Source organism: Ranitomeya variabilis, chromosome 1, assembly GCF_051348905.1.
Source record: "Ranitomeya variabilis isolate aRanVar5 chromosome 1, aRanVar5.hap1, whole genome shotgun sequence".
Taxonomy (NCBI): Eukaryota; Metazoa; Chordata; class Amphibia; order Anura; family Dendrobatidae; genus Ranitomeya; species Ranitomeya variabilis.
Window position 1 is genome coordinate 499986789 of NC_135232.1, and position 27072 is coordinate 500013860.

The 27072-nt window shown below is 44.8% G+C and overlaps 1 protein-coding gene across 2 annotated transcripts in view; it reads left to right on the plus strand.

Annotated features, from left to right (window-relative positions):
• The first annotated feature begins 214 nt into the window (after positions 1-214).
• Positions 215-27072, plus strand: part of GTPBP3 (GTP binding protein 3, mitochondrial) — a 136462-nt gene continuing 109604 nt past the window's right edge. The window contains exons 1-2 of one of the 2 annotated variants that reach the window (XM_077252280.1): positions 215-331; positions 24334-24430. In XM_077252280.1, coding sequence (XP_077108395.1) covers positions 24390-24430 — 41 coding nt within the window. In that variant the 5' untranslated portion in view covers positions 215-331; positions 24334-24389. The remainder of the gene's footprint in view (positions 332-24333; positions 24431-27072) is intronic. The other variant, XM_077252272.1, reaches the window with a different exon arrangement.

Below are 27072 nucleotides of genomic sequence, written 5' to 3' on the forward strand. Positions count from 1 at the left end.
AACGACACGTTCAGGAAGCTGCTCGGCTTCAGCACACTGTCACTGGCTTCCTACAGTCACACTACTAACGTCCACCGGCCACTCGCGCCCCGGTCATAGCTGCATGAAGGGCTATGAACCGTCTGCATTCGCCCGTCACATACGCACCGTTGTCTGTGTGCAGCGCTGCTACTACATGAGACGTTATCCGTTGCGTTCCATAGGCGGCAGTTGGCTAGAGGGGTGGAGCCTCTGATTATCCAATCAGTAGCGGATTATTTGGCAAATGGCTGCTCCACCAATGAGCACTGGGCTGGCGAGTGTGCGCGCAGGATGCACGTGACATTTCGAGGTACAGTCCATGTGTGCCGTGGTGTGTTGACCGGCCGTGAATGATGGGCTGGGTAGTGTGAGGACTCAGGAGTGACATGGGATGGCAGGGAAGCGTGGGCAGTGGTCTCTGTTGTATAGGACAAGCTGATGAAATTACGACGTTTAGAGGGACAGTCCACATAGTTGTTTGCTTTGTATGTGCCATTTCCTGTGTTATCAGCCATTTTGCACCAGGCAGTAAGTGGATGCAGCAACTGGGAGACATGCAGCCCCACTGTGACCAGAACACATAGCCCACCACATAGTTACCAAATAATACCTCATACAAGGGAGAAATACCTCCACACTGTGACCGGACCACATATTACCACCACATAGTGACCGAATAATACCACATACATGGAACAAATACCGCCACACTGTGACCAGACCACATATCACCACCACATAGTGAATGAATAATACCACATACATGGAACAAATACTGCCACACCATGGCCAGACCACATATTACCACCACATAGTGACTGAATGATACCACATACAAGGAACGAATTCCACCACACCATGACCTGACCACATATTACCACCACATCGTGACCGAATAATACCACATTCAAGGGAGAAATACCGCCATACTGTGACCAGATTACATATTACCACCACATAGTGACAATACTGATCATGAATAAAAATGACAATACTAATACCACCTATGGCATTATACAAGGGAGTGTATAGTATACAGTACAGTGTAAATGTACAGGTAATAGTGATCCCAGTGACATTATACACAGGAGCTCTGTATGTAGTGTACAGGTAAATACAGTGATCACCGGTGACATTATACACAGGAGCTTTGTATATAGTGCACAGGTAAGACAGTGATCACCAGTGACATTATACACAGGAGCGCTGTATATAGTGTACAGGTAATACAGTGATCACCAGTGACTTAACAGGAGCTTTATAGAGTGTATAGTGTACAGGTAATACAGTGATCACTGGTGACATACACAGGAGCTCTGTATTTAGTGTCAGTGTACAGGTAATACAGTGATCACCGATGACATTATACACAGGAGCTCTGTATATAGTGTCAGTGTACAGGTAATGCAGTGACCACCAGTGACACTATACACAGGAGCTCTGTATTTAGTGTCAGTGTACAGGTAATACAGTGATCACTGATGACATTATACACAGGAGCTCAGTATATAGTGTACAGGTAAGACAGTGATCATCAGTGACATACACAGGAGCTCTGCATATAGTGTCTGTGTACAGGTAATACAGTGATCACTGATGACATTATACACAGGAGCTCTGTATATAGTGTACAGGTAATAGTGATCACTGGTGACATTATACACAGGAGCTCTATATTGTATAGTATACAGGTAATACAGTGATCACTGGTGACATACACTGGAGCTCTCTATATAGTGTCAGTGTACAGCTAATACAGTGATCACCAGTGACAATATACCCAGGAGCTCTGTATATAGTGTATTGTGTACAGGTAATACAGTGATCACTGGTGACATTATACACAGGAGCTCTGTATATAGTGTCAGTGTATAGGTAATACAGGGATCACTGGTGACTAGTGTTGAGCGATACATTCCGATATTTGAAAGTATCGGTATCGGATTGGATCGGCCGATATCCAAAAAATATCGGATATCGCCGTACCGATACCCGATACCAATACAAGTCAATGGGACACAAATATCGAAAGTGATCCTGGATGGTTCCCAGGGTCTGAAGGAGAGGAAACTCTCCTTCAGGCCCTGGGATCCATATTCATGTAAAAAATAAAGAATAAAAAATATGGATATACTCACCCCTCCGACGGCCCCTGGACCTCACCGCTGCAAGTGTCTGCCTCCGTTCCTAAGAATGCAGAGTGAAGGACCTTCGATGACGTCGCGGCTTGTGATTGGTCGTGAGACCGCTCATGTGACCGCTCACGCGACCAATCACAAGCCGCGACCCCATCGCAGGTCCTACACTCACTGCATTCTTAGGAACGGAGGCTGCCGGTTGCACCGCTGAGGTCCAGGGTCCGTCCGAGGGGTGAGTATAACCATATTTTTAATTTTTATTCTTTATTTTTTACATGAATATGGATCCCAGGGCCTGAAGGAGAGTCTCCTCTCCTCCAGACCCTGGGAACCATACGCACCGCACACGCCTGGGAACTTATAGGAACTTCCGATTCCGATTTCCGATATCACAAAAATATCGGAACTCGGTATCGGAATTCCGATACTGCAAATATCGGCCGATACCCGATATTTGCAGTATCGGAATGCTAAACACTAGTGGTGACACAAAAAGAACCCCCCACAGGCCGCCCTGAAGAACGAGAATCTCAATAACTGAAAAATACAAATAAAGATTAAACAACGACAAGACGTATTTCATCAACCCCGGTATCATTTTAATCAGTATAACAGTGCCTACAGTTTACTTGGCAAAATCCTGGTGACAGGTTTGCTTTAAACCTAGTTTTACAAAAAAAGTTATACAGGGCTGATTAGGAAGGGAGTTTACTCGTAAATAAATGAATGTTGCTAGTTGGAGGGTATGGTGGACCTGACAGATTCCCTTTACTTAAAATTGTGCCCTATCCTGGCCCCTATGTCCTTTCAACCTCGCTGTGCCCCTTAAATCCCTTGGCCTTATGATAGGGGGCACAGCCAGGGCTAAGAGTCCTGGGGGCACGGCCAAGGTGCCTAGCTAGGGCCAGGGGGCCTAGTCAGGGCCAGTTCGCCCAGCCAGGCGGCCTAGCCATCGCCAAGGGAGCTAGGGGGCCCTTGCCCCTGGCTGTGACCCCTAGGTCTCTTGGCCTGGCCCCAGGATCATGCCGCATCCACAGTGACATTAGAAAGAGAGAGAAAAAAACATTCCTCTTACCTGCCGGCGCTCCCTGCGTCCTCTTCTTAGATCCGGCGAGGTCATGTTAAAATGGCCGCCAACCTAGTAGAAGCCGGCGGCTGACATGAATGCACCTGTCACTGTCATGCGCCGCCTGAAATGGGCACTCACAAGTTAGTCGTCTTCTTCTGCGAGGTCGCCGGCCTATTGCGACAGTGACGGCGGGGCAATACATTTCAACCGAATGTGTATCCTCGAAGGCACATTCAGCTGACACCAGCAGGTCCACTCTGCGTCCTGCTCAGGGAGGCGCCAATCCTGCACCTGGGTGTGTGGGACTGGGGTTTCCGGGAGGGCATGGTTGGGGCAGATATGTTGGCAGCTATATTCTTGTAATGTCCTCTAAAGGATTTTTTTGGGGGGAATCAAATCTGTTGTTATCTTGTACAGTATATTTTTGAGTACCTCCAGAAACTTGCCGTTTCTCATTTCTACAAGTCAAGTATATTAAAGGTATAGAGGTATATATACCAAAAGCGCTATCGCACCTTTGAAACCTGCAGCTGATAGTTGCACAGTACCACCGATCTGTGACAATATAAATAATGTAATTAAAAAAGACTAGAACTATCTGCGCTGGAATCAAAAAGTAAGGGAACCATGTGTAAGAAGCAAGCAATCAGATCAATTAAACTGCTGCGAGTAAGTATATAAAAACATGTATATAATAACCTGGTGATGAAAGCAGGAACCTGGAGCTACGACCGCTAGTGTAGTTGTCTTTATCCACTGTGTCCTTCTGTTAGTCAGTTCATTCATATAGTCCGGGATAAATGCAGTCCGGTACAGGCTTGGCAAAATCCTCAGAAGTACGAGCCTTTTTTAAGTATATTAAAGGGGCTGTCTCCACCTCAGTGGTTCCAGCCCTGGCAAACAGCTACTCTGTCAGATACATGAGACAACCAGGACACTGGTATGAACAGTGGGGAAATAAAGTATTTGATACACTGCCGATATTGCAAGTTTTCCCACCTACAAAGAATGGAGAGGTCTGTAATTTTTATAGTATGTACACTTCACCTGTGACAGACAGAATCTAAAAATAAAAAACAGAAAATCACATTGTATTATTTAGACATACCGTATATACTCGAGTATAAGCCGAGACCCCTAATTTTGCACAAAAAAAAACTTAATGACTCGAGTATAAGCCTATTGTGGAAAATGCAGCAGCTACCGATAAACGTCAAAAATAAAAATAGATACCAATAAAAGTAAAATTAATTGAAACATCAGTAGGTTAAGTGTTTTTGAATATCCATATTGAATCAGGAGCCCCATATAATGCTCCATACTGTTCATTATGGCCCCATATAATACTCCATATAATGCTCCATACAAAATACTCCCCATATAGTGCTCCATACAGTTTTGATGGGTGTCATAAGATGCTCCATAATAAAATATGCCCCATATAATGCTGCACAAATGCTGATTATGGCCCCATAAGATGCTCCATAGACACATTTGCCCCATATAATGCTGCACAAATTCTGATTATGGCCCCATAAGATGCTCCACAGAGATATTTGCCCCCATATAATGCTGCACAAATGCTGATTATGGCCCCATAAGATGCTCCATAGAGATATTTGCCCCATATAATGCTGCACATGGCCTCACAAGATGCTCCATAGAGATATTTGCCCAATATAATGCTGCACATGGCCCCATAAGATGCTCCATAGAATTATTTGCCTCATATAACGCTGCACATGGCCCCACAAGATGCTCCATAGAGATATTTGCCCCCATATAATGCTGCACATGGCCCCACAAGATGCTCCATAGAGATATTTGCCCCCATATAATGCTGCACATGGCCCCATAAGATGCTCCATAGAATTATTTGCCTCATATAACGCTGCACATGGCCCCACAAGATGCTCCATAGAGATATTTGCCCCCATATAATGCTGCACATGGCCCCTGTTGTGAACACTGTGTGAGTTCTCTGTTTTGTCTCCCTCTAGTGGCCTTTTTGTTTTACTGCGGCTCTTTGGCTGGAATCAGCTGTTTCGTCTCTTGCTATTCAGGTTTGCTATTTAGCTCACCTGGACCATTATTCCTTGCCTGCTGTCAATGTCTTCAGTGCTATTTTGGAGCTCTCCTGCAGTCCTTCGTTATCTGTCTCTTCAAGAGAAGCTAAGTTTTGCTTGGTTCATTTTTGACCATCAGTGGTCATATGTTTCTTGCTTTATTTTTGTTTCTTGTCCAGCTTGCTAATATGTGATTTCCTTGCTTGCTGGTAGCTCTAGGGGGCTGAGTTTCTCCCCTCACACCGTTAGTTGGTGTGGGGGTTCTTGTATTCTCAGCGTGGGTATTTTGCATAGGGTTTTTTACTGACCGCACAGTTCCCTATCTGTCTTCTGCTATCTAGTATTAGTGGGCCTCATTTGCTGAATCTGTTTTCATTCTACATTTGTGTTTTCCCCTTACCTCACCGTTATTTGTTGGGGGCTTTTCTATATCTTTGGGGTGATTTCTCTTGAGGCAAGTGAGGTCTTACTTTCCCTCCAGGAGTAGATAGTTTCTCAGGCTGCGTCGAGACGTCCAGGAATTTAGGTACGTTCACCGGCTACCTTTAGTGTGTTGGTTAGGATCAGGTTTGCGTTCAGTCCAGTTACCACCTCCCTAGAGCTCGTGTCTATGTTCATAAACTTAGCTAGTCCGTTTTGTGATCCTCAGCCACTAGGATCATAACAGTACAGCAGGCCCAAAAAGTGTTTAATACATCGCAGAAGTGGGATAAGAGAAGCCCTGAGTACAATTTTTTTTTCTCCTCTCTATCTTTGCTGCAGTCTGTCCAGCTTCTCTCATCCCCTTAATCTCTGGGTGGCTTTGAGTTCAGCTGCAGACATGGATATTCAGAGTCTGACTTCTAGTGTGGAACATTTTGCTGCAAGGGTGCAAAGCATTCAGGATTTTGTTGTTCATAGCCCTATGTCAGAGCCAAAAATACCTATTCCTGAGTTGTTTTCTGGAGATAGATCTAGGTTTCTGAATTTTAAGAATAATTATAAATTGTTTCTATCTTTGAGACCTCGTTCCTCTGGTGATTCCACTCAGCAAGTTAAAATTGTTATCTCCTTGTTACGTGGCGACCCTCAAGATTGGGCTTTCTCTCTGGTGCCAGGAGATCCTGCATTGCTGAATGTGGATGCGTTTTTCCTGGCGCTTGGACTGCTTTATGAGGAACCTAATCTTGAGAATCAGGCAGAAAAGGCCTTGCTGGCTCTTTCTCAGGGCCAGGATGAAGCTGAGGTGTATTGTCAAAAATTTCGGAAATGGTCGGTGCTTACTCAATGGAATGAGTGTGCTCTGGCTGCAAATTTCAGAGAAGGTCTTTCTGAAGCCATTAAGAATGTTATGGTGGGGTTCCCCATGCCTGCAAGTCTGAATGACTCAATGGCTTTGGCCATTCAGATTGATCGGCGTTTGCGGGAGTGCAAATCTGCGCACCATCTGGCGGTGTTTTCTGAACAGAGACCTGAGTCTATGCAATGTGACCGAGTTCTGACCAGAATTGAGCGGCAAAATCATAGACGTCAAAATGGGTTGTGCTTTTACTGTGGCGATTCAACTCATGTTATCTCAGCATGCTCTAAGCGCGTTAAAAAAATCGCTAAACCTGTCACCATTGGTACTATACAGCCTAAATTCATTTTGTCTGTTACTTTAATTTGTTCTTTGTCATCCTACTCGGTTATGGCTTTTGTGGATTCAGGTGCTGCCCTGAATCTGATGGATTTGTCGTTTGCCAGACGCTGTGGTTTTGTCCTGGAGCCTTTGGAATTCCCTATTCCACTGAGGGGAATTGATGCTACACCATTGGCTGAGAATAAGCCTCAATATTGGACTCAAGTGACCATGTGCATGACTCCTGTGCATCAGGAGGTGATTCGCTTTCTTGTGCTGCATAATTTGCATGATGTTGTCGTGTTGGGTCTGCCATGGCTGCAGGCCCATAATCCAGTTCTGGATTGGAAAGCTATGTCTGTGTCAAGTTGGGGTTGCCAGGGGATTCATGGCGATGCTCCTTTGGTATCAAATGCTTCTTCCACTCCTTCTGAGGTCCCTGAGTTTTTGTCGGACTACCAGGATGTATTTGATGAGCCCAGATCCGGTGCCCTGCCTCCTCACAGGGATTGTGATTGTGCTATAAATTTGATTCCTGGTAGTAAGTTCCCTAAGGGACGACTTTTTAATTTGTCTGTACCAGAACATGCCGCAATGCGGAGCTATATAAAGGAGTCTTTAGAGAAGGGACATATTCGCCCGTCCTCCTCCCCTCTTGGTGCAGGATTCTTTTTTGTGGCCAAGAAGGATGGTTCTCTGAGACCTTGTATAGATTATCGTCTTCTAAATAAAATCACGGTCAAATTTCAGTATCCTTTGCCATTGTTGTCTGATCTGTTTGCTCGGATTAAGGGGTCCAGTTGGTTCACCAAGATAGATCTTCGTGGTGCGTATAACCTTGTGCGCATTAAGCAGGGGGATGAATGGAAAACAGCATTTAATACGCCCGAAGGCCATTTTGAGTACTTGGTGATGCCTTTTGGACTCTCTAATGCTCCTTCTGTGTTCCAGTCCTTCATGCATGACACCTTCCGAGAATATCTGGATAAATTTATGATTGTGTATCTGGATGACATTTTGTTTTTTTCTGAGGACTGGGAGTCCCATGTGAAGCAGGTCAGGATGGTATTTCAGGTCCTGAGTGCTAATGCCTTATTTGTGAACGGCTCAAAATGTCTCTTCGGAGTACAGAAGGTTTCCTTTTTGGGTTTTATTTTTTCTCCTTCTACTATTGAGATGGACCCAGTCAAGGTCCAAGCTATTCATGACTGGACTCAGCCTACATCTGTTAAGAGTCTTCAGAAGTTCTTGGGTTTTGCTAATTTTTACCGTTTCTTCATTGCTAATTTTTCTGGCGTGGTTAAACCCTTGACGGATTTGACCAAGAAGGGTTCTGATGTGACTAATTGGTCTCCTGCGGCCGGGGAGGCCTTTCGGGAGCTGAAGCGCCGGTTTTCTTCGGCTCCAGTTTTGTGTCAGCCCGATGTCTCTCTTCCTTTTCAGGTCGAGGTTGATGCTTCTGAGATTGGAGCAGGGGATGTTTTGTCGCAGAGAAGCTCTGATTGCTCTGTGATGAAGCCTTGTGCTTTCTTTTCAAGAAAGTTTTCGCCTGCCGAGCGGAATTATGATGTTGGTAATCGGGAGTTGTTGGCTATGAAGTGGGCATTTGAGGAGTGGCGACATTGGCTCGAGGGAGCTAAGCATCGTGTAGTGGTCTTAACTGATCACAAAAATCTGATTTATCTCGAGTCTGCCAAGCGGCTGAACCCTAGACAGGCTCGTTGGTCGTTGTTTTTCTCCCGTTTCGATTTCGTGGTCTCGTACCTGCCTGGTTCGAAGAACGTGAAGGCTGATGCTCTTTCTAGGAGTTTTGTGCCTGACTCTCCGGGAGTTTCTGAGCCGGCTGGTATCCTCAGAGAGGGAGTGATTTTGTCTGCCATTTCCCCAGATTTGCGACGAGTGCTGCAGGAATTTCAGGCGGATAGACCTGACCGTTGCCCACCAGAGAGACTGTTTGTCCCAGATAGATGGACCAGCAGAGTTATTTCCGAGGTTCATTCTTCAGTGTTGGCAGGCCATCCTGGGATTTTTGGTACCAGAGATTTGGTGGCTAGGTCCTTCTGGTGGCCTTCCTTGTCGCGGGATGTGCGTTCCTTTGTGCAGTCCTGTGGGATTTGTGCTCGGGCTAAGCCTTGCTGTTCTCGTGCCAGCGGTTTGCTTTTGCCCTTGCCTGTCCCGAAGAGGCCTTGGACGCACATTTCCATGGATTTTATTTCGGATCTTCCAGTCTCTCAGAGAATGTCTGTCATCTGGGTGGTGTGTGATCGTTTTTCCAAGATGGTCCATTTGGTGCCCTTGCCTAAATTGCCTTCCTCCTCCGATTTGGTTCCTCTATTTTTTCAGAATGTAGTTCGCTTGCACGGCATCCCTGAAAATATTGTGTCTGACAGAGGTTCCCAGTTTGTGTCCAGATTTTGGCGGATCTTTTGTGCTAAGATGGGCATTGATTTGTCTTTTTCGTCGGCCTTCCATCCTCAGACGAATGGCCAAACCGAGCGAACTAATCAGACCTTGGAAACTTATTTAAGATGTTTTGTTTCTGCTGATAAGGATGATTGGGTGACTTTTTTGCCATTGGCCGAGTTTGCCCTTAATAATCGGGCTAGTTCTGCTACTTTGGTTTCGCCTTTTTTCTGCAATTCTGGTTTTCATCCTCATTTTTCCTCCGGTCAGGTTGAGCCTTCTGACTGTCCTGGGGTGGATTCTGTGGTGGATAGGTTGCAACAGATTTGGAACCATGTGGTGGACAATTTGAAGTTGTCACAGGAGAAGGCTCAGCGCTTTGCCAACCGCCGTCGCGGTGTGGGTCCCCGACTTCTTGTTGGGGATTTGGTATGGCTGTCTTCTCGGTATGTTCCTATGAAGGTTTCCTCTCCTAAATTCAAGCCTCACTTCATCGGTCCTTATAAGATTTTGGAAATCCTTAACCCGGTGTCATTTCGTTTGGACCTCCCAGCGTCATTTGCCATTCATAACGTGTTCCATAGGTCTTTGTTGCGGAGGTATGTGGTGCCTGTGGTTCCTTCTGTTGAACCCCCTGCTCCGGTGCTGGTTGAGGGCGAATTGGAGTACGTGGTGGAGAAGATCTTGGATTCTCGTATTTCTAGACGGAGGCTTCAGTATTTGGTTAAGTGGAAGGGCTATTGTTGTGGATTCTGTTTTTGGGCTCCCTCTGGTGGTTACAGCTGGTACTGGGTGACTTTGGTGGGTTGCGGTCTCTGGTTTCCACCTGTCCATCAGAGGCTGGGTGTTTCCTATTTAACCTGGCTTTCCTGTTATTCCCTTGCCGGCTATCAATGTATCAGTGTGTCTCTGTTACCTTTGCTACCTGCTCCTAGGCCTTCAAGACAAGCTAAGTCTGGATTTCCCTGTTTCATGTTTGCTTTCATGTTTTTAGTCCAGCTTGCAGATATGTAATTATCTGCTGCTGGTTGCTCTAGTGGGCTGAAATTACCACTCATGTACCATGAGTTGGCACATGAGTTCAAGTAATTTCAGGATGGTATTTTGAAGGGTTTTAAGCTGACCGCGCAGTTCACCTTTTGTATCCTCTGCTATCTAGCTTAAGCGGGCCTCATTTTGCAGAATCTGTTTTCATAACTACGTTTGTGCCTTCCTCTCATTTTACCGTCATTATATGTGGGGGGCTGCTATTTCTGTGGGAATATTTCTCTGGAGGCAAGATAGGTCTGTGATTCTTCTGATAGGGGTAGCTAGATCTCCGGCTGGCGCGAGACGTCTAGAGTCCCCCCAGGAACGTTCCCCGGCTGCTGTTAGTTGAGTGTTGAGGTTCAGGATCGCGGTCAGCTCAGGTTCCATCACCCTAGAGCTCGTCCTGTTTTTGCCCTTGTTATGTGTTTAATTCCCTGCCATTGGGAACATGACAGTATAGCCGGCCCACAAAGTGTTAATTGTTTGGGCTGAAGCAGGAGAAAAAGAAGTGTTGAAGGGAATTTTTTTTTTTTTTTTCCCTCAGAGTTTTGCTGCCTAGCCCTTAATTGCTGTCTAGCTGCTTCTTACCTCCTCTTAACCCTTGAATGGCTCTGACCTTAGCTGTTTAACATGGATGTCCAGAGTTTGGCTTCCAGCCTGAATAATCTTGCTGCAAAAGTTCAAAACATACAGGATTTTGTTGTTCACACTCCTATGTCTGAACCTAGAATTCCTATTCCAGAGTTTTTTTTCTTGAGATAGATCTACCTTCCTGAATTTCAGGAACAATTGCAAATTGTTTCTTTCTTTGAAATCTCGCTCCTCTGGAGACCCTGCTCAGCAGGTCAAGATTGTAATATCTTTCCTGCGGGGCGACCCTCAGAATTGGGCATTTGCATTGGCACCAGGGGATCCTGCATTGCTCAGTGTGGATGCGTTTTTTCTGGCACTGGGATTGCTCTATGAGGAACCTAACCTGGAGATTCAGGCTGAAAAGGCTTTATTAGCCCTCTCTCAGGGGCATGATGAAGCGGAAGTATATTGTCAAAAATTTTGGAAATGGTCGGTGCTTACTCAGTGGAATGAGTGCGCCCTGGCTGCAAACTTCAGAGATGGTCTTTCTGAGGCCATTAAGGATATTATGGTGGGGTTCCCTGCGCCTACAGGTCTGAATGAGTCTATGGCTATGGCCATTCAGATTGATCGGCGTTTACGGGAGCGCAAACCTGTGCACCAGTTGGCGGTGTCTTCTGAACAGGCACCTGAGACTATGCAATGTGATAGAATTCAGTCCAGAAGTGAACGGCAAAATTATAGGCGGAAAAATGGATTGTGTTTTTATTGTGGTGATTCAGCTCATGTTATATCAGCATGCTCTAAACACACAAAAAAGGTTGATAAATCTTTTGCCATTAGTACTCTGCAGTCTAAGTTCATTTTGTCTGTAACTCTGATTTGTTCACTGTCATCCATTTCCGTCGATGCCTATGTGGATTCGGGCGCTGCCCTGAGTCTTATGGATTGGTCATTTGCCAAACGCTGTGGTTTTAGTCTGGAGCCTCTGGAAGTTCCTATTCCTTTGAAGGGAATTGACTCTACACCATTGGCTATGAATAAACCGCAGTACTGGACACAAGTGACCATGCGCATGACTCCCGTTCATCAGGAGGTGATTCGCTTCCTTGTACTGTATAATTTACATGATGTACTAGTGCTTGGTCTGCCATGGTTACAAACTCATAATCCAGTCCTGGATTGGAAAACAATGTCTGTGTTAAGCTGGGGATGTCAGGGGGTTCATGATGATGCACCTTTGATTTCAATCGCTTCATCTACTCCTTCTGAGGTCCCTGCGTTTTTGTCTGACTATCGGGATGTTTTTGAGGAGCCTAAGCTCAATTCGCTCCCTCCTCATAGGGATTGTGACTGTGGTATAGAATTAATTCCTGGCAGTAAGTTCCCTAAGGGTCGTTTATTTAATCTGTCAGTGCCAGAGCATACTGCTATGCGGAATTATATTAAGGAGTCCTTGGAAAAGGGACATATTCGTCCATCTTCGTCCCCTCTGGGAGCAGGTTTTTTTTTCGTGGCAAAAAAAGATGGTTCCCTGAGGCCTTGTATAGATTATCGCCTTCTGAATAAGATTACAGTCAAATATCAGTATCCATTGCCATTATTGACTGATTTGTTTGCTCGCATTAAGGGGGCTAGGTGGTTCACTAAGATAGATCTTCGCGGTGCGTATAATCTTGTGCGGATAAAGCAGGGTCATGAGTGGAAAACCGCATTTAATACGCCTGAGGGCCATTTTGAGTATTTGGTAATGCCTTTTGGACTTTCTAATGCTCCTTCAGTCTTTCAGTCCTTTATGCACAATATTTTCCGTGAGTATCTGGATAAGTTTATGATTGTGTATTTGGATAATATTTTGGTGTTTTCTGATGACTGGGAGTCTCATGTTCTACAGGTCAGGAAGGTGTTTCAAGTCCTGCGGGCCAATTCTCTGTTTGTGAAGGGCTCAAAATGTCTCTTCGGAGTCCAGAAGATTTCTTTTTTGGGGTACATTTTTTCTCCTTCTACTATTGAGATGGATCCCGTCAAGGTTCAGGTGATTTGTGACTGGACACAACCTACATCTGTTAAGAGTCTTCAGAAGTTCTTGGGTTTTGCTAATTTTTATCGTCGGTTCATTACTAATTTTTCCAGTGTTGTTAAACCTTTGACTGATTTGACTAAAAAGTGCTGATGTTGCTAATTGGTCTCCTACGGCTGTGGAGGCCTTTCAGGAACTTAAGCGGCGGTTTTCTTCTGCTCCTGTGTTATGTCAACCAGATGTTTCACTTCCTTTTCAGGTTGAGGTTGATGCTTCCGAGATTGGAGCGGGGGCGGTTTTGTCACAGAGAAGTTCCGATGGCTCGGTGATGAAGCCATGTGCGTTCTTTTCTAGAAAATTCTCGCCCGCCGAGCGCAATTATGATGTGGGTAATCGGGAGCTTTTGGCCATGAAGTGGGCATTTGAGGAGTGGCGTCATTGGCTTGAGGGTGCTAGACATCGTGTGGTGGTCTTGACTGATCACAAAAATCTGATTTACCTTGAGTCTGCCAGGCGTCTGAAGCCTAGACAGGCTCGTTGGTCGCTGTTTTTTTCTCGTTTCAATTTTGTGGTTTCATACCTGCCAGGTTCAAAGAATGTGAAGGCAGATGCTCTTTCCAGGAGTTTTGTGCCTGACTCTCCTGGAGACTCTGGGCCTACTGGTATCCTTAGGGATGGGGTAATATTGTCCGCCGTCTCCCCAGACTTGCGACGTGCATTGCAGGAGTTTCAGGTGGATAAACCTGATCGTTGTCCACCAGAAAGACTGTTTGTTCCGGATGATTGGACCAGAAGAGTCATCTCCGAGGTCCATTCTTCTGTGTTGGCTGGTCATCCTGGAATATTTGGTACTAGAGACTTGGTGGCCAGGTCTTTTTGGTGGCCTTCCTTGTCAAGGGATGTGCGCACCTTTGTGCAGTCTTGTGAAGTGTGTGCTCGGGCTAAGCCTTGCTGTTCTCGGGCCAGTGGGTTGTTGTTATCCTTGCCTATCCCGAAGAGGCCTTGGACGCACATTTCCATGGATTTTATTTCAGATCTCCCTGTCTCACAGAAAATGTCCGTTATCTGGGTTGTGTGTGACCGCTTTTCTAAGATGGTTCATTTGGTACCCTTGCCTAAGTTGCCTTCCTCCTCTGAGTTGGTCCCTTTATTTTTTCAGAACAAGGTTCGTTTGCATGGGATTCCGGAGAATATCGTTTCTGACAGGGGATCCCAGTTTGTGTCTAGATTTTGGCGGACGTTTTGTGCTAAGATGGGCATTGATTTGTCTTTCTCGTCTGCATTCCATCCTCAGACGAATGGCCAGACGGAGCGAACTAATCAGACCTTGGAAACTTATTTAAGGTGTTTTGTTTCGGCTGATCAAGATGACTGGGTTGCCTTTTTGCCACTGGCCGAATTTGCTCTTAATAATCGGGCTAGTTCTGCTACTTTGGTTTCTCCTTTCTTTTGTAATTCGGGGTTTCATCCTCGTTTTTCCTCTGGTCAGGTGGAGCCTTCGGATTGTCCTGGAGTGGACGTGGTGGTGGACAGGCTACATCAGATTTGGAATCAGGTGGTGGACAATTTGAAGTTGTCTCAGGAGAAGACTCAGCAGTTTGCTAATCGCCGTCGCCGCGTGGGTCCCCGACTTCTTGTTGGGGACTTGGTGTGGTTGTCTTCTCGTTTTGTCCCTATGAAGGTGTCTTCTCCTAAGTTCAAGCCTCGGTTCATCGGTCCTTATAAGATCTTGGAGATTCTTAACCCTGTATCTTTTCGTTTTGGCTCTCCCAGCATCGTTTGCTATTCATAATGTGTTCCATCGGTCGTTATTGCGGAGGTATGAGGTGCCCGTTGTTCCTTCGGTTGAGCCTCCTGCTCCGGTGCTGGTGGAGGGAGAATTGGAGTATGTTGTTGAGAAGATCTTGGATTCTCGTGTTTCCAGACGTAAACTCCAGTATTTGGTTAAGTGGAAGGGTTATGGTCAGGAGGATAATTCCTGGGTGGTCGCCTCTGATGTTCATGCGACTGATTTGGTCCGCGCCTTCCATAGAGCTCATCCTGATCGCCCTGGGGGTTCTCGTGAGGGTTCGGTGACCCCTCCTCAAGGGGGGGTACTGTTGTGGATTCTGTTTTTGGGCTCCCTCTGGTGGTTACAGCTGGTACTGGGTGACTTTGGTGGGTTGCGGTCTCTGGTTTCCACCTGTCCATCAGAGGCTGGGTGTTTCCTATTTAACCTGGCTTTCCTGTCATTCCCTTGCCGGCTATCAATGTATCAGTGTGTCTCTGTTACCTTTGCTACCTGCTCCTAGGCCTTCAAGACAAGCTAAGTCTGGATTTCCCTGTTTCATGTTTGCTTTCATGTTTTTAGTCCAGCTTGCAGATATGTAATTCTCTGCTGCTGGTTGCTCTAGTGGGCTGAAATTACCACTCATGTACCATGAGTTGGCACATGAGTTCAAGTAATTTCAGGAGGGTATTTTGAAGGGTTTTAAGCTGACCGCGCAGTTCACCTTTTGTATCCTCTGCTATCTAGCTTAAGCGGGCCTCATTTTGCTGAATCTGTTTTCATAACTACATTTGTGCCTTCCTCTCATTTCACCGTCATTATATGTGGGGGGCTGCTATTTCTGTGGGAATATTTCTCTGGAGGCAAGATAGGTCTGTGATTCTTCTGATAGGGGTAGCTAGATCTCCGGCTGGCGCGAGACGTCTAGAGTCCCCCCAGGAACGTTCCCCGGCTGCTGTTAGTTGAGTGTTGAGGTTCAGGATCGCGGTCAGCTCAGGTTCCATCACCCTAGAGCTCGTCCTGTTTTTGCCCGTGTTATGTGTTTAATTCCCTGCCATTGGGAACATGACAGGCTATGGTCAGGAGGATAATTCCTGGGTTGTCGCCTCTGATGTTCATGCGGCCGATTTGGTTCGTGCCTTCCATTTGGCTCATCCTGATCGCCCTGGGGACTCTGGTGAGGGTTCGGTGACCCCTCCTCAAGGGGGGGTACTGTTGTGAACACTGTGTGAGTTCTCTCTTTTGTCTCCCTCTAGTGGCCTTTTTGTTTTACTGCGGCTCTTTGGCTGGAATCAGCTGTTTCGTCTCTTGCTATTCAGGTTTGCTATTTAGCTCACCTGGACCATTATTCCTTGCCTGCTGTCAATGTCTTCAGTGCTATTTTGGAGCTCTCCTGCAGTCCTTCGTTATCTGTCTCTTCAAGAGAAGCTAAGTTTTGCTTGGTTCATTTTTGACCATCAGTGGTCATATGTTTCTTGCTTTATTTGTGTTTCTTGTCCAGCTTGCTAATATGTGATTTCCTTGCTTGCTGGTAGCTCTAGGGGGCTGAGTTTCTCCCCTCACACCGTTAGTTGGTGTGGGGGTTCTTGTATTCTCAGCGTGGATATTTTGCATAGGGTTTTTTACTGACCGCACAGTTTCCTATCTGTCTTCTGCTATCTAGTATTAGTGGGCCTCATTTGCTGAATCTGTTTTCATTCTACGTTTGTGTTTTCCCCTTACCTCACCGTTATTATTTGTTGGGGGCTTTTCTATATCTTTGGGGTGATTTCTCTTGAGGCAAGTGAGGTCTTACTTTCCCTTCAGGAGTAGATAGTTTCTCAGGCTGCGTCGAGACGTCCAGGAATTTAGGTACGTTCACCGGCTACCTTTAGTGTGTTGGTTAGGATCAGGTTTGCGGTCAGTCCAGTTACCACCTCCCTAGAGCTCGTGTCTATGTTCATAAACTTAGCTAGTCCGTTTTGTGATCCTCAGCCACTAGGATCATAACAGGCCCCACAAGATGCTCCATAGAGATATTTGCCCCATATGCTGTTGCTGCGATAAAAAAAATAAAATCACATACTCACCTCTGGTCGTTCAGGCCCCCGGCACTTGCTATACTCACCTTTCCTGTTCCAACGTCGGCGCAGCTGTGTCTTCCGCGTTCTCTGCACTGACTGTTCAGGCAGAGGGCAGTACGCACACTAATCGCGTCATCGCGCCCTCTGACCTGAGCGTCACTGCAGAGGACGCGGAAGACACAGCGGCAATGGAACGTGGAACAGGTGAATGTAGCGCACTGCCCTGCCATACTCACCTGCTCCTGGTGCGGTCCCTGGACGTCCCTGGTTTTCCGAGTGCTGAAAGCTTCTTCCTGTATTGAGCGGTCACATGGTACCGCTCATTACATTAATGAATATGCGGCTCCACCCCTATGGGTGTGGAGTCGGGTCCATATGCATTATGAATTGTGGTATGTGTTAAAGGGGCACACCGGGACTCTTTCGCCCAGGGTCCATGAAAACCTGGAGCCGGCCCTGGGTTCAGGTATGGAGACTGGCTAGGCCACTCCAGGACCTTGAAATGCTTCTTACAGAGCCACTCCTTAGTTAAACTGACTGTGTGTTTCGGGTCATTGTCATGTTGGAAGACCCGGCCATGACCCATCTTTAATGCTCTCACTGAGGAAAGGAGGTTATTGGATAAAATCTCACGACGCATGACCCCATTCTTCCTCCCTTCAATACAGTGCAGTTACCCAGCCCTGTCCCCTTTGTAGAAAAGCACCCCCAAAGTATGATGTTTCCACCACCATGCTTCATAGTCAAGACTGTGTTCTTAGGGTTGTACTCATCCTTCTTCCTCCAAACACGGTGAGAGGAGTTGATATCAAAGAGGTCTATTTTTTTTCTCATGTGACCACATGACTTTCTCCAATGTCTCCTCTACATCATCCAGATGGTCATTGGTGAGCTTCAAACGGGCCTGGACATGCGTTGATGTGAGCAGGGGAATTTTGTGTTACCTACCGGATTCTAATCCATAACGGTGCAGTGTGTTACTAATGGTAATGTTTGAGACTGTGGTTCCATCTCTCTTCAGGTCATTGACCAGGTCCTCCTGTGTATTTCTGGGCTGATTCCTGACCTTTTTCAGAATCATCCTTACCCCACAAGGCGAGATCTCGCATGGTTCCCCAGACTGAGGAAAATTGACAGTCATCTTGTGTTTCTTCCGTTTCCTTCTAATAATTGTGCCAACAGTTGTTGCCTTCTCATCAGTCTGCTTGCTTATTGTCCAGTAGTCCTTCCCAGCCTTGTGCAGGTCTACAATTTTTTTCCTAGTGTCCTCAGACAGCTCTTTGGTCTTTACCATGGTGGAGAGGTTGGAGTGTGATTGATTGAGTGCGTGGTCAGTTGTCTTTTATACAGGTAACGAGTTCAAACAGGTGCAATTAATACATGTAATGAGGGCAGAGTAGGAGGAGGGCTTCTTAAAGAAACAACTAACAGGTCAGTGAGATACAGAATTCTTGCTGGTTGGTAGGTGATCAAATACTTCAATTGCATTTTATTGCATGAAATATGTAACAATCCTACAATGTGATTTTCTGGTTTTTAATTTTGTATTCTGTCTCTGAGTTGATGTGTACCTACGATAAAAATTATAGACCTCTTCATTCTTTGTAGGTGGGAAAACTTGCAAAATCGGCAGCGTATCACATACTTATTTTCCCCACTGTAGGTCATGAGACAACCACTTTTCAGATTTTTGCAAATTTTATGAGGCAGCGCCAATATTCTCATACTAAAAGTGACACCTCCTCAGAGTACAGCTCCCCGGTCCAAAAACTATTATGAGACCAGACCCTAACTGCAGACCCCAATAAAATTGTACTGAATTAGAAGCTAGCCCATGTGCACAGTGTTACTCAATGGTGACTGCTGGCAACATGTCCTGTTACATGTCCCTTTGAACTGGAGCACTATGCTGCAAGAGGGTAGCACTCCTGACTGGAGGACACAGACACCGAAAACTCCATGTAAAGAAATGGAACCCCGATAATGTACTGTACATGCACCCTACAAACAAATAAATTGAGGTTAACATATCTTTGAATAAAAATAGAACCAAGGTTGCCATTTTGATTTTTTTTATTTACTTCAACAAATTATAATCAAAAACAGACATATTTCTTTTTACCAAAAGTGCCCAAACTTTTACATGTCACTATATATGGCCTCCACACTGTCCACCTTAATGACCTACAATGGCATGTAAAAGTTTATTGCTGTTATTACATCCATCCCTCAGTATAATATTCCCCGCAGCAAGCCTCAAGTAGAATGTGCCCCATAGCCAACCCTTCTTGTTATGCCCCCATTCATTGGGAAACTAATATAAGAATCCAGGCTCCATGCACACTGTGGTCACTGTCTCTTCTATCCTGCTGCATTGGGTCCTAGACGGAGCGATGACGCTACTAAATTGTGACATTCTACATCTCCTGCGTTCTCCATCTCCAATAGGGTGCACGCCGGGCTGCATCGACATCAATTCTATTCATGTCTGATAGATGTGAATGCAATTGAGTGCAGAGAGGAGCAATCCGCGACGGGGTGAGCAGTGTCAGTGACTCGCTGACACTGCTCACCTCTGTTGGCCATCACTGTGCTGAATGACTGCGGCCAGAGGAAGGTGCTGGGCATCCGCAGGTATTCAGCAATGTCATTTTTTTCCCCCAAAGTACGCTCCGCTCAGGGAGGCTGAAGATGGTTCCTTAAACCAGTGCCTACCCTGCCTACCCCTCGTCACTGCCTTTCAGTTATATACCTCAACAATGAAATTGCAACACAAAGAAGGAAAATTGATGGAGTTCTGGATATCACAGGATGGATAGACGTTAATCATATGTAAATGATGAAAAATAGAAACAAAATTTTCGAAACATCTTGATTCATTCAGTATTAACATCACATGCAGAAACCACCACTCTTACAAATATTGGCTGCTATAAATTAGGTTAGTAATGGTTGTCAGAGGAATGTTCTGTCACGCTGAATGCACTTGGACACAAAAATCATCAAGATCCGCTGCTGGTAGCTCCTTGTACAATTGCCAACCAATGGCGCTCCAAATGTGCTTGATGGGAGACCAGTTTGGAGACCTTGCATGCCGTGGTAGCACATTTAGACAACGCAGGCTACTCACAGGAGCAGAAGCAACATGCGGCCTGGCATTGTCATCGTGTTTAAAAATGTTTTCTGGGACAATTTGGATAAATGGTTAAACCACTAGTTCCACAACTAAATCATTTAAACGTTGAGCTGTTCATGTATAGAATAAAAGTCTAGTGGAGTCAATTGTGACATACCCTTGTAAAGGACTCTTCATGGTATTGCTCACGTGGTACTCTGGCCAAACTCCAGCTGTCATTACATTCAAAACAAAAGCAAAGCTCATTGCTGAAAATGATAAACCTCCATTCCAAAATCCATTGCTTCATTTCAGCCTGTGGTCTCCATCTGGAGACCACATGGGCAACGCCATGAAGTGGCCTTCACGAGAGAGCATCTCATTAGTCCCACTGCTGGGATTATGGTGTGGGATGGCATAATGTGCAGTAACCAGACCCCTCTAGTCTTCATTCCAGATACTCTAACAGCTCAGCGTTACATTGTTTTGATTGTATAACCAGTGTTATGGACATTACTCTGAAGTGTTCCAGGTGCTGTTTTTCAACAGGACAACAGCAGACCACATGTTGCTTGTGCTGCTGTGACATGTGCATAGTGTAACAAAGGCGACAGGGGTGGTAGTCCTGACCGAGCTCGCCCACTAAACACAGTCTGCAGACACCCCAGCCCCTTGTACATGCAATACAAGGCTGACACAGCTTCTTCTCACAGGTTACCTTACTTTCCTTTGGGTCACAGCAATCTAGGCAGTAAACCTCCACGAACACAGCTATAGTTCAACAGGGAATAACTTTTTATTAAACGATGATGACGAAGAAAGAAAAAGACAAGTTCAACACTGACTTCCTGCTTTCTCTCTGACACGTGCTACAGCCGTACCCACAACGGCCGCAGTAGCCGAAGTTTGCAGCAGTTCACTCGCTGGGATCTGGATGCTTAAAACCCCTTCAGCGGGTGGTGCTTCCAAAGTCTTGGAGACCCATGTTGCAGTCCTTAAATCCTTGAGTCCTTTTTAGTCCTTTTGAGCCTTGGGCAATAGATCTCTCCCATCCGGGAGTCTGTCAGTGCCCCGTGTTTTCAGCACGTCTGCTCTGGACTAATGTACCTGAGCATCTGACTCAGACTGGTAACTGCTGGCCCAGCCCACATCTTTAACTATTTACTTTCCCTAATTCTACACAGACAGCAATTACACATGACAATACATTTAGGAACATTAGGACCAAGTAAGCACAGCACAATCAAGGCAGAAAACACTTATGTGACATTACAGTATAAAACACATATAACATACAGGTACATAACATGTACATAAGAGTTTACGGGGGGTCACGCGGAAAGAGGAGAGGGCGCAACGGAGCGGACCTGCCACCCCTTACAATAGCAATGAACAGGACTACCTGTACCGAATGCTGATGGTGTGCCATACTCAGTCACTCCTCCCACATTCAGTTCTTTGTGTAGTGAATCACTGTTCATATAGCTTTCTGCTCTGCAGTGTGCTGTGGGGATGCATGTGAAACTAGCATCACAAAAGGGGTGGTCCAGCACCTAAAGTGTATTTTCTAACGATCTATCATTACATCCTAACCACCTTTTTAATTTCCTTTATTACACAATTCCCTACACTTTTCCCATTCTAGCTTTTCCCTAAATGTGTTTCTTTATTTCCTGTGATGTTTTGTTTGAGAGGAATTTCAAACGTGACGTCACAGGAAGCTGGAGCTGCACTTACACTCTGCGTTTTTTTTATCGCCTATCCTGGAACAGGACATCACGGGCAGTGCTCTAGTTATTCACTAGTTTCTGACATTACCGTTCCCTCTGAACACGTCCTGGACCCTGGGTGATGGATGCTATGGGAGATGTGAGTGCAGCACCAGCATTCTACTTCTATCTCCACCGACGTCGTAGCTTCTAAATGAAAGAAAACCTCATCAGTGGGCAGAAAAAGAAACCGTGAGTGACACCAGTTCAGCCCCACAGCTTCTAGCACTGCCATCTATATGTACAAAGCTGGTAGAGACACACCCCAAAGATTTGCAATAGTAATTGCAGCGAAAGGTGGTCCTACAAAGTATTGACTCCTCTGGGCTGAATGCAAATGCACGTCAGAACATTCAGATTTATATTTTTAACCCCTTCATGACCCAGCCTATTTTGACCTTAATGACCTGCCCATTTTTTGCAATTCTGACCAGTGTCCCTTTATGAGGTAATAACTCAGGAACACTTCAACGGATCCTAGCGATTCTGAGATTTTTTTTCTGACATACTGGGCTTCATGTTAGTAGTAAATTTAGGTCGATAATTTTTGCGTATATTTGTGAAAAAATCGGAAATTTGGCGAAAATTTTGAAAATTTTGCAATTTTCAAATTTTGAATTTTTATTCTGTTAAACCAGAGAGTTATGTGACACAAAATAGTTAATAAATAACATTACCCACATAGCACAATTTTGGAAACAAAATTTTTTTTTGCTAGGAAGTTATAAGGGTTAAAATTTGACCAGCGATTTCTCATTTTTACAACAAAATGTACAAAACCATTTTTGTTAGGGACCATCTCACATTTGAAGTCAGTTTGAGGGGTCTATATGGCTGAAAATACCCAAAAGTGACACCATTCTAAAAACTGCGCCCCTCAAGGTGCTCAAAACCACATTCAAGAAGTTTATTAACCCTTCAGGTGCTTCACAGCAGCAACATGGAAGGAAAAAATGAACATTTAACTTTTTAGTCACAAAAATTATCTTTTAGGAACAATTTTTTCATTTTCCCAAGGGTAAAAGGAGAAACTGGACCCCGAAAGTTATTGTACAAATTGTCCTGAGTACGCCGATACCCCATATGTGGGGGGGAATGAAAAATTAGCTCCAATCGTTAACGGACACCATGTCGCGTTTGGAGAGACCCTGTGTACCTACACATTGGAGCTCCCCCACAAGTGACCCCATTTTGGAAACTAGACCCCACAAGGAACTTATCTAGATGCATAGTGAGCACTTTGAACCCCCAGGTGCTTTACAAATTGATCCGTAAAAATGAAAAAGTACTTTTTTTTTTCACAAAAAATTTATTTTAGCCTTAATTTTTTCATTTTTACATGGGCAACAGGATAGAATGGATCCTAAAATTTGTTGGGCAATTTCTCCTGAGTACACCGATACCTCATATGTGGTCAGAAACCACTGTTTGGGCGCATGGCAGGGCTCGGAAGGAAAGGAGCGCCATTTGACTTTTGAATGAAAAATTAGCTCCAATCGTTAGCGGACACCATGTCGTGTTTGGAGAGCGCCTCTGTGCCTAAACATTGGAGCTCCCGCACAAGTGACCCCATTTTGGAAACTAGACCCCCCAAGGAACTTATCTAGATGTGTGGTGAGCACTTTGAACCCCCAAGTGCTTCACAGAAGTTTACAACGCAGAGCCGTGAAAATAAAAAAATAACTTATTTTTGTGGGAAAAATTTTTTTTAGCCCCCATTTTTTTATTTTCCCAAGGGTAACAGGAGAAATTAGACCCCCAAAGTTGTTGTGCAATTTTTCCTGAGTACGCTTATGCCCCATATGTTTGGGTAAACCACTGTTTGTGCGCACGTCAGGGCTCGGAAGGGAGGGAGCACCATTTGACTTTTTGAACGCAAGTTGGCTGGAATCAATGGTGGCGCCATGACGCGTTTAGAGACCCCTGATGTGCCTAAACAGTGGAAAACTTTCAATTCTAACTCCAACACTAACCCCAACGCACCCCTACCCTAATCCCAACTCTAGCCATAACCCTAATCACAACCCTAACCCCAGCACACCCCTAACTACAACCCTAACGCCAACACACCCCTAACCCTAATCCCAACCCTAACCATAACCCTAACCACAAGCCTAACCCTAACCTCAACACACCCCTAACCCTAATCTTAACCTTATTTCCAACCCTAATCCTATTTCCAACCCTAACTCTAATTCCAACCCTATGGGGCTAGGTGCCCATGTTGCGGATTCGTGTGAGGAAAGGTCAGAGAGGCCCAGCACCTGCGCCCTGCAGTACTTTGCTCTGCCCTCAACAGGGCAGACAAAGTACGCCTACATCGGAGCCGCAGCGTGAAGATAAGAAGAGGACGTCATCCTATGAAGATAGGAGGCGCTGGACCGGACCGTGACGCCCATCGGACCAGACTCGCCCCTGGGTGAGTATAATATAACCTTTATTTCTCATCTTTCGGGATACATCGGGGGCTTATCTATTGCATTACAGAATGCTGTAGATAAACCCCTGATGCTGGTGGGCTTAGCTCATCTTCCATTTTGGGGGTGACAGGTTCCATTTAATATTTAAGTTTGTTTGGTGATCTGAAACATTTAAGTTTGACAAGCATGCAAAAGAATAAGAAATCAGGATGGGGGCAAACAGTTTTTCACACAACTGTAGATATTCTCTACAGACCATAATGCATTTTTGTTTTTCAGAATAATATTAAAGACCAGTAATGGAGCGAACATCGTAAGCACCACTCTACACAGACATGTGGCCTTTCAGAAGATGTGTGAATGCATTCTTTCAAAAGTAAGTGTGCATGGTCCAACAAGAGGGAATGATGAAATTAAAACCAGTAATCCAGCATTTTTTATTATACTGCTAAAATAAAGTTTTTTCAACCATATTACAATGTACAGTAAAAGTATTTTTTTGTCTTGAGCCTTTTTTGTTAATGTGTAAATACTTTTGCACCGTAAAAACATGTTTATGCAAAAGTCATTTTTTAGTTTCCGCATCCATTAAAGCCATAACTTTTTTGTAATGTATCAATATTATGGTTTGTTTTTAATAGGATTGGTTAGCGTTTTAATTGCTCGTTAGTGGTGTTTTTTTTTTAATACTTTGGGGCCATTTACAGTGTGCTAAAATGATTTTAGGAGTGCTTATCACTTCTGGGAAAAACATTCAAACTGGCAGGAGATAAACTTTAAAGAAACATTCCAGTTAAGCTTTTTACTAAATCTGTGAATGGTGTGTAGTGTGTGTGTTAATATACTCCCCTGTTGCCGCCTTCTCTGGGATCCAGCGCCGTTCTTCTCATTTTGACAGTGACTTCACCACAATTCAGACTATCTGGCATACTCTATTCTCTATGCGTGAGTTGGCAGTCTCTTTTTACAATGAAAGCCTCTGGATCCTCATCCATAGACTTGAATTGTAAAAGCCACTTCTGGGTCACACGGAGCCCAGTGTGGCCTGGAGAGTCTGCAGAGTCCTGATGTCTCAGAAGACGAGCAGAACGGCACTGGATCCCAGAGAAGGCGTCAGTAGGTGAGTATATTAATACACTCACATCACTTCTATACATAGATTTATTAAATAAAAAGCTTAATGGGAGAGCTTCTTTAAAAGACTTTTGTTATGCATATGACTTTTGACATGCATATGTTAGTAATGCAAATATCCTCCTTAGAGAGGAAGAGGACTTGAACTCTAGTGCCACCTGCTGGTGTCAGCAATCCTATAAGTCAATATCAACCCTTTAATGAGCCTTACTATATGACTTGGAATAAAAGCCAAACCAAACACTCCATTTGCAGACATATGTTGTACCCTCCTCAATGTAAAGCAGGAGGTCGGATTTGGCTAGGTGAGAGGCTTCTGCCATGGAATCTAAGCGGAACGTTTCTAATTTGGATAGTGCCAAGCTGTAAGGAAACTGAGGTCTAGTATGTCATATAATGATCTTTTGGGAATTTAAATATGCAAATATCCTCATTAAATATCAACCCATATCTGGTACTAGCGTTCCTGTCCTCTTCCTCTCTGAAGAGATTATTTGCATATTGAAATTCCCAAAGGTGTATTATATGGACTATAAGTCTTTTTACGCCGTCTTCGCACACTCTAGAAGGAGAAATATTCCCATGACAGTGGTCTGTCACCTAGTCAAATCAGACCTCCTGCGTTGCACTGATGAGGTGCAAAAACCCTGAAACATGTTTGCAAATGGAGTGTCTTGGTTGGCTTTTATCCAAAATCAGATGGTAAGGCTCATTAAAGGGTCAATATTTACTTTTAGGATTGGATTGCTAATTTCAATAGGTGGTACTAGATTTTTAGTCCTTTTCTCACCTGAAGAGGATATTTGCATATTTAAATTCCCAAAGGAATGTTGTATGGCCTATAAGTCTCCATACACTGGCTTGCCACTCTGTCCAAGAGATAACATCTTCCCTTAGACCCCAGGGAAATACTAAAGGTACCGTCACACTCAGCGACGCTTGAGCGATATAGACAACGAGCCGATCGCTGCAGCGTCCCTGTTTTGGTCGCTGTAGAGATGTCAAACACAGCAGCTCCAGAACGATGCAGGAGCGATCCTGTGACGTAACGGTGACTCACTTATCGTTCTCGCAGGTCGTTAACTCCATGTAAAACATTGCTGACATCGTTGCTTTTGATGTCAAACATGTCCATACACGCCGACCTGACGACCAAATAAAGTTCTGGACTTCTAGCTCCGACCAGCGATATCACAGCGGGATCCAGATCGCTGCTGCGTGTCAAACACAACGAGATCGCTATCCAGGACGCTGCAACGTCACGGATCGTTGTCGTTCTCGTTGCAAAGTTGCTGAGTGTGAAGGTACCTTAACTCTGCAAGGAGGAACTAATGTTACACATCACTTGACTGCTATATAGAGCTTTATGCTCAGATCTGCCAGGATTTATGGTGGACTTATCAATTCTCCTTTCTTGCCTTTTGGAGAGTTGCTAGTCCATAGAATAAAATTGAAAAACATATTCATCCATTATCCTCAAATATTTACCAAAGTTGAAGTACAAACATGGTGAATTTCTGAATTTATCACAGTAAGCAGTGAATTTAGAAATCACAAAGACCAAAACTTTCCTCCACTCAATAAACGATCCTATACTTTACTGATAACTAACAGTATTTTATATTTATTATTGTAATAGGATGTCCCTGTATAATATACAGTACCGGTTCTAAGTTTGGACACATCTGTTCATTCAATGATTTTCCTTGTTCTCATTGGAATGGGCACATTGTAGTTTCATATGGAAGGCAGCAAAACCTTTAATGAACACATATGGAAACAAGGAACAAAAAACTCTGCAACCAACCAGAACATGTGTTTAACCTTAGATTCCTGAAAGTAACCCTCTTTTACTCTGATGAACACTGTACAAACTCTTGGCAT